The sequence below is a fragment of the Ursus maritimus genome, unplaced genomic scaffold, assembly GCF_017311325.1.
Source record: "Ursus maritimus isolate PB19 unplaced genomic scaffold, ASM1731132v1 scaffold_3, whole genome shotgun sequence".
Taxonomy (NCBI): Eukaryota; Metazoa; Chordata; class Mammalia; order Carnivora; family Ursidae; genus Ursus; species Ursus maritimus.
Window position 1 is genome coordinate 7,586,126 of NW_024425563.1, and position 8,495 is coordinate 7,594,620.

General features: G+C 39.1%; 1 protein-coding gene across 1 annotated transcript in view; it reads right to left on the minus strand.

Annotated features, from left to right (window-relative positions):
* Positions 1 to 2,705: 2,705 nt before the first annotated feature.
* Positions 2,706 to 8,495, minus strand: part of CNTNAP2 (contactin associated protein 2) — a 1,324,851-nt gene continuing 1,319,061 nt past the window's right edge. The window contains exons 23-24 of the mRNA XM_008697394.2: positions 7,728 to 7,808; positions 2,706 to 4,070 (exon numbers count right to left, since the gene is read on the minus strand). Of these exons, the coding sequence (XP_008695616.2) occupies positions 3,871 to 4,070; positions 7,728 to 7,808 (281 nt within the window). The 3' untranslated portion in view covers positions 2,706 to 3,870. The remainder of the gene's footprint in view (positions 4,071 to 7,727; positions 7,809 to 8,495) is intronic.

Genomic DNA, 8,495 nt, shown 5'->3' on the forward strand with positions numbered 1-8,495 from the left:
GAAAGGGTTAGGACTCTATCAGCGGATTCTCAGGGTCCACTGTCACCAAGATATCACTTTAAACATGGCGCCCATTGGTTTTAGCCCAAGTCAGCTAGACATGCTGCTTGTTTCTCCTCTGTTTCAGGATGAGTTTGTTCTACTGTCCCTAGTAATGTGGGGCCTATTTTGGCTGGCTAACTGGAATTCAGTGTAATAACTGCTGCCTCTCTTTTTGAAAACCGGTTGACAGGATGATGAAAAGGAAACAATATTAAGAGTCTTAAATCAGGTGCTTACCATTTGGAGGCACAAAGGTACCATTAAAAGGTTTACACCATACAAGAAAGGAAGGGAGAAAAAGAGCAAAGGGGACGATTGAAAAGGATCCTGTTACAGAAGGAAATAAAAGTTTCTCCTGGACAAACACTGACACTGCATTTTCATATCCGGTAGCTACTTTGTCTGTAGGTTCTTCCTATGGTTTGTCTTGGTGCCCAGCTTTCTGCTGGCTTCTGGGGGCTGCTCCACAGACATTCAGCAATAACCTAAGATCTCCTCTTTGGCTCATGCCAATTCTTTTTCCTGTGCCTCTGAATCCCTGCTCCTGTTAGTAAAGGATGCTTGTTTAGCAAACGCAGGCCAGTAGGAAATTGTCCAACTAAGGCACTCCGAACCCTTGTTTCTAGCTTCTTAATAAAAACTTCCACAGAACAAGTATCTCTCTCTCTCTCTCTTTTTTTTTTTTTTTTGAGCAGTTGGTTGGAAGTCACAAGGGGAAACATAGCCTTCTGGATTAAGAAGGTTCAGAGCAGAACTTGAAATATAATTTCTTACCTCCTGAGCTAGTTTCCTTGGGCGCTGGGGAACACGTTATTTTGAGAGCTGAGAATGGCACTGATCTTGCTTTCAAAGCCCTGCTCCCACCTTCCCAAAACCTAGATGCTTTACACACAGAGGATGCCTCCTGCACCAACCACGCTTGGTCAGCCACCAGCTTCTCCTGAAACTTTACAGAAGCCTCTTGTTTCTAAAAATTTTTCTTTTTTGGTTTCTGTTTAGTCTGTTCTTATTATTTAAAGAGGCTACCACCAGCCTCTTTGGACTCGATTGATCATGTCCTTGGATAGAAGAGCTCAAGATTGTGTGGGCTATGATTGACAAATCTTGCTTTGGGTCACAATGTCATGGCGGTCCAGGCTCACTGTGTTGAGCTTTCAAGGGAAGGAGGTGGAAAAAAGAGATGCTTCCTTATCTTCACATAAATTATTTACCATTTAGAATGTACTGGATATGGCCTTCACAGAGACACTTAGGACTTTTGGTGAAGAGCGCAGTTCCAAAGAGAAGCCGAGGACTTCCAGCACTCACTGGGCACTTAACTTAGTTACTTAATACCTTACCCACCTTTTGGTGTCTTATCTGCTGGCCAGACTGTAACCCCCTAAAGGGCAGGGACTGTGTCCTACGTCAGTCTTAATGAGGGTGACACGGGGGACCCACTGATCCCTCTAGTCGTTCCAGTGCCCTGGGCTTGCAAATTTGGTGAGAGTAGTGTTGGGTTTTATTTTTCACCTTTTGTGGCAGGAAAATGGGGAGAAGAGAGCGAACAGAAAGGGTGAGAACATTTTAGTGTCAGGGGCTATTTTTCGTCATTTTGACCCCTTAATCACTTTGGGAAGAAAGGGAAAGTGCAGAGACAATGCATAAAGATTAAAGCTCTCATGGGAAATGCATGAAGTAATCAATTCCATCTGGCATTACTGGTTAACTGTAAAAGTAATTCCTATAAAATAGGTTTGAAAAATCAGAAACATTCCTACTAAACATAATGCTTAACATTTGCTTCTGTAATTTGACAATACATGGAAGAACCCTTCATGGTAGTCATCTTGGTTAAATAAATAGCCTTTGTTTTGAAAATGTCATTCGTAAACGTTATATTGTTCAGCTGTTTAGTCATACCACATACTTTTCATTTAACAATGTGTATTATGGAATAATGATCAAGACCTTTTTAAGTTAAGGGTGTTCATGATCGTGGCTGAGGTCAGCAACTGTAAAAGGGGATTCCCATCAGTTCTGTTACCTTGAATTAACTGGTTCAGTGTCTCCTTTGGAATGTGTCTCACGTACTGGTACAACATGCCATTGGCAACTCTAGATAATATTTTTCATCACCCAAGAAGCTGAGATCCTCCAACAAGTTAGGCATACCGAGAATTTTGAAAAATATGTATACATAAACCTAACAAACTAGAATTTCCATATCATTGAGGCACACTGTCAGAAAAATAGCAACAATACCTTTTTGACCTCATCTTACCCCCTTCCAGGAGAAGAAGGAAAAAAGGGATCCTTTTTAATTCCTCAAAATGTTGGAGTCTGAAAAAAAATTTTAAAAGTACTTATTAAGAGCCTGAACTATAATGATCATAAATGGTAGTCATTCTAGAAATAACTTCCGTGTAACTTTTACAAATAAATAAATAAAATTATTTTTTGGATGCTCCAATAGGAGATTTGTCCCATTTGTTCACACACAAAGTATCATTTTTAAATAAAATCAAGGAGCTAATGGTCAAGATTCCCGATCAGACTGAGGTGTGGCCAGCTACGTGCGTCCACTCTCTGAGAAGCAACAATCAGTTCTCAGGTTTGTGATGAACCTGAGGCTGAGATATTCTGTCAAAGTCGTGCCTGCGTCCAGTGTGCCATGTGTTTATTCAGGATGGGACAGTAACACACGGAGATGACGTAAAGTACGGCAGTGTTTTCCATACGATTCCGAGTAAAGCAATACTGGCAGCAAGCATAACTTGGCTTTATTGTGGTATGTCCATTCAGAGGACCTGGTCTACTAGGATTTTGTCACAGGGGCTTCAAAACTAGAGATTTAAAGCAAATTAAGAAGAGCAACCTAATTTATGCATTCACTAGAGAGTGTCCATACTCTTGCTACAACTATAAAAGAAACAGAGCAAACAAATCATAACATCTGGCTCTAATTCCCCACTGAGGTGCTCCCCCCACATACAATGTGACCGAACATGTTGCAGGTAAAGCAGAGGAGAAACCTTTTGTAACAGCTGATCACCGCTGGATTCTAGCTGACAGTCACAGGGAGTGAACAGGTCTAGGACTACACACGAGGAACAGTATTAGCCTGTAGAATCTGATGAAAGAGCAAACCAACAATCCCAGTATAAAATGACTTCCCCTGGTTCTTAATGCTTCTCTCCGTTGTGCTGGTTCTGTTGTCACGCAGCAGGGGCCCACGTGCTCTCTTCCTTCAACTGCTTCAGGCGGGAACTCTCAGAGAACTGGCACCGACTGAGGGCTCTTTAAGAAGTGGCAAATAATAGCTTCTCTTCTTCCCTTCCTTCCCTTTTCCAATTTACAGGACACCAAAAGAAATACTGTATGAACACGAACTATTACTAAGATAGCCCATTAAAAATTGACTATATGCAAAAGGAAGAGAATGCTGGAGGCCGTGTGCATCAGCTTTTCTCAAGAAAAAATATCCACATTCTAAGGGCTCTTAAAAATGTAGAAAACTTGCCCTGTTACCATGGGTTTTTAGAACACCTCTAAACACACACAAAATAAGACGGTATTACCTACAAATTTCAACCATTTCTTAAACTCTAAAAGCATTTTTTATGTTATTTTGAGTTGATATAGAAGGGGAAACGCAGCTATAAAGAAATATTAAAAAGTATTTTTTTTGTGTGGCGATTCATCTCCAGAATTTTCTGTTGCTTGCCTCCCCCAACTTGTGCTGATATTTTAAGGATGTGCTCAAGAGTATGAAGTAGGGTGCTTTTGTCCCTTTCCCTCCTCCCTAGTAACTCGCCCCTCCCTCTCCCACAGCCAACTAGCCACCCCTCAGATGAGCCATTCCTTTTTGCTCTCGTCAATGGTCTCTGTGAAATTGGGGTCATTGTTCATGATGGCAGCATCGGCGCTCTCTGCTGACTCTGCTCCCTTTGCCTCGTTGGTGTGGTAGGTGCCCTTGTGGCGGAACATGTAGCGGATGAGGAAGACCAAGGTGCAGAGAATGGTGAAAATCACCACAGCGATGACGCCTGGGGGAGACAGGAGAAGCACCGGCGATTAAACAGCCCTTGTATCCATCCCAACACTCCCTTCCCCACGGCCCCCGGGTTCTCTCAAACACCACCCTCCCCCATACAAAACACAACACTCCAAACAACAGCAACAGGAATGGACAGGACTGAAAGGAAATGAGAGCAATTCACAGTGACATTTGGAAATTTCGGTGCTCTTCTCTTAGGAATTGATAGACAATTAGACAAGGAGGAAATACTGCTCAACCTGTTGTAGGAGCCCAGCATTATCCTGATACCAAGACCAGACAAATATATCACAAGAAAACAAAACTACAGAGCAATAGTCCTCTTCTATAAAATCAAAGCAAATCTAGCCATCAGGGGAAAGAATATATTGTGATGAAGTGGTGTTACTTCCAGGAATGCAAGATCGGTTTAACATTAAAAAAATAAAGCGATGTAATTTGCCACATTGAAGAAATACAGGAGAAAAGGCACAGAGCAAGCTTCGACCTCCATTCATTATAAAGTGTCTCAGAAACTACTAGTAGGAGGGAACTTTCTCAGCCTGATAAAGGGCATCTATGAGAAACCCACAGCTAATACCTTACTCAATACTAAAAGAATAAACAGATTTTCTCTAAAATAGGGAACAATGGAAGAATGTCAGCTCTCTCAGTATACTGGAAGCCCCGAGCCAGTGCAATAAAACGAATAAAAAAGAAATAAAAAAATGCAGATTGGGAAGAAGTAAAAATTTTCTTTATTCTCAGGTGACATGATTATCTGTAGAAAATCCTAAGAAATATGTAAAAAAAAAAAAAAGCTTCTAGAACTAACAGTAAATTTAGCAAGGTCACAGGATACAAAGTCAATATACAAAAATCAATTGTGTTTTTATATACTAGCAAGAAATACTTGGAAAAACATTAAAAGTAATAAAGTAATAAGAATTTTAAAAAGTAATAAAATGATACCATTTATAATAAAACAACCTGAACACAGCTGTTCGAGGCTGTGTACTCAAGGCCATCAGACCTCACTGACAGAAATTAGAGATGTCAATAAATGGGTGGAGAGACCATGTTTAAGAACTGAAGTACTAAATATTGTTTAGATATCCATTTACAGATCTAATGCAATCCCACCAAAAATCACAGCAAACTTTTTTTTTTGGTAGAAATCTACAAGTTGATTCTAAATTTTATATAACAATGCAAAGATCCAAAATAGCCAACATAATTTTGAAAAACAAAAAAGAAGTAACTGCAGGATGTATGTTGCCATCTTAAGGCTAAATATAAAGGTAAAACAATAAAACAAACATGATATTGGGTAAAGAAAGATATTGAGATATATATCTATAGATATAAATATATAGATATAGATATATATCTCAACAACAGTAGGGTGCTTTTGTCCCTTTCCCTCCTCCCTAGTAATATATATATATATTATATATACTAAAATATATATATCTTACTCCCTAGATTAATTATATATATATGTAATATATCAACAAAACAGGATGCAGCTCAGAAAACAGACATACACATACATCGTTTATTGAATTTAGGCAAAAATGCCAAGGAAATTAAATTTGGAAAATATAGTCTTTTCAGCAAACAGTCTTGGAATAACTAGATATTCGTTTGGAAAATAATGGCTTTGACCTTTATAGCACACTATGTACCAACTCAAAGTGATTATTACTAAGAGAAACCAAAGCTATAAAAGTTCTAGAAGAAAACACTGGAGAAAATCTTCACAACCTTGAACAGGCATGTTTTTAAAGACAGAACTTTAAAAAATCACAAACTATAAAAAGATGTGAAAAATTGGGCTTTATCAAAATTTTACTGTCTTGCTTTTCAAAAAATACCACTTAAGAAAATGAAAAGGCATGTCACAGACTGGAAGAAAATATTCACAATACAGATGTCTGACAAAGGACTTAAACTATCTAGAATATAAACAACTGTTATAACTCCAAAGAAGAAGTCAAACAATCCAGTTAAAAGATGGTGACGGAGTTTTACACAGACGCTTCACAAAAGATTTACAAATGGCAATAAGCACATGAAAACATGCTCAAAATGATTGGTCATCAGATAACCGAACAGTAAAACCACAGTGAGGTACCACTACTCACCCACTAGTGTGGCTAAAATCAAGAAGACTGAAAATACCAAGTATTAATAAGATTGTGGAGCAAACCTGACCTCCCAGACATTAATTATGGGAATGTAAAGTGGTTCAACCATTTTTGGAAAACTGGATAGCAATTTCTTATAAAGTTTAATATCCACTTTCTATAACACCCAGTAATTGTACTCCTAGGAATTACTAAAGAGAAATAAAAACTTATGTTCACATAAGACTTCAACAAGAATAGTCATAGCAGTTTTATTCAAAATAGCTCCAATCTGGAAACAAACCAAACAGCAACAGGTGAGTAGATAAAATGAATGCGATAAAACGAATGATAATACATTCGTACAATAGAATACAGCTTAACAATAAAGAACAGACTATCGATACGTGCAACAATGTGGACAGATCTCAAAAACACTCTGTTGAGCCAAAGAAGTAAGGCACCACAGATGATGTACTATATGATTCCATTTGTACGAAATTCTACAGGAGGTAAAAGTAATCTACATGACAAAAAACAAATCAGAGGTTGCCTTGGTTGGGACCGGGGCGGGGGAAAGGGTGGACACAAAGCGCTTTCTGCGGATGGCAATGTTCTCTATCTTGATTGTGGTGGTGGTTATGGATGGGTGTGCGTGTTTGTCTCAAGCGTGTTTGAGACATTTGAGTAAGTGCGTGTTTGTTTCATTTGAGTAAGTGCATATTACACTTCAATAAAGTTGATCTTAAAAAAGCAAAAATCAGTGAGGATAGAGACCTTGATAAGATTACACCAGAACTCTGGACAATGTGATTTAAGCAGCATTCTGAATGTATTCTAGTTTAATAGTCACATATATTTCTTACAGGCATCTACTATCTCCATGTGGAAAGGAAACCTACTGGCTAAGCCAGGATGATTGGCTGGGTTTAAAATCCTTGATATGTTTACAATATTAGCTATACTGGGACATGCAGGAAACATCCTTATGAACTAAGACAAAAGGCGCACGTGGAGAAGAAGGCAGTGGGCAACAGGGCTGTCAGTGCTGACCCAGATAGGACAGACTGTGTTAGGAGAGTTCAATCCTTCTGCAGCTGTCCATGGTGAGAAAGGAGGCTAGAATATTTTACATACTCTGGCTTATTAATCTTCTGATGAGTTTTATTAAGACAACTCAAACCAGACTGGCATAGTCCTTCCCACTTTTGTAGTAAGTTATCCTGGGCCATCTGGGAGGGGAGGGAATCAGAATGGAAAAGAGCGGTGGGATACGGACATCCTGGCTACTGCACGACGTCCCACCTGCCTGGTCAGGTGCTGGCTAGCTCAGCACCCCTCCTTTATTTACAGGGCAGCATTAAAAAGTAGCCAGGTGTCTCCACATCCATATGCTACAATCTTAAATCATATTTAAATAGCAAAATGAATCAAGTAAAAATTTACATGACTTTTTTTTAACAACTATGATTTTATTGAAAATTATTACTTTCCACAGGTGAGCAGCTACGTGAAAGCCTGTTCTATACATCACCCACCTCCAATGATAGCCGAGTTTCTGTTGACTCCATTTCTTATAGCTTGGCCTTGTCCTGGATTATATGGAAAATCAGCACTGGCTGCAGAGGAAGACATGAGAAAGTCAAGAGTAAGAGTCAAGGATATATCAACCCCCCAAATTCGATGTGTATTTCTTTTTCTTTCTTTTCTTTTTTTTTTTTTAAATAGGCTCCATGCCCAACATGGGGCTTGAACTCACAACCCTTAGACCAAGAGTTGGACGCTCTACCGACTGAGCCAGCCAGGCGCCCCAGTGCATATTTCTTCATACACTTCCTGTTTGCGCAGATGAGATGTCGGTTTCAGACAGACCCATCTTGTTATTGTTTCCACAAGATCACAGCACCTCTGCCCCGGGCTTGGCTATTCTCCCTGACACGAGGCCCAGAGAAGCACCATAAATCCTTTGGAGGAATATTAGAGAATCTCAGAACGATCGGAGCTGGAAAAATGGATAGCAATTACGTATTAGGAGACTTTTTCTTATGTTTGGCTGAAATCTGCCTCCTATTCACTTTTATCCCATTCACAACTGGTCACACTGATTATTTTCGTAGAGCTTTTAATAGCTTCTAGCATTAGCTTACAAAGTAGCCGTTTCTTTAAACTAATACTTTACATGGCTCTAATAAAACATAGTATGTGTCAGGAATTGGTAAGGCGGTAAAATTTCCTAAGAGTTGAGAATATAAACTGCCTAATGAAATTTGTCTCTTTCCCTATTGTAAAAAAAAAAAAAAAAAAAA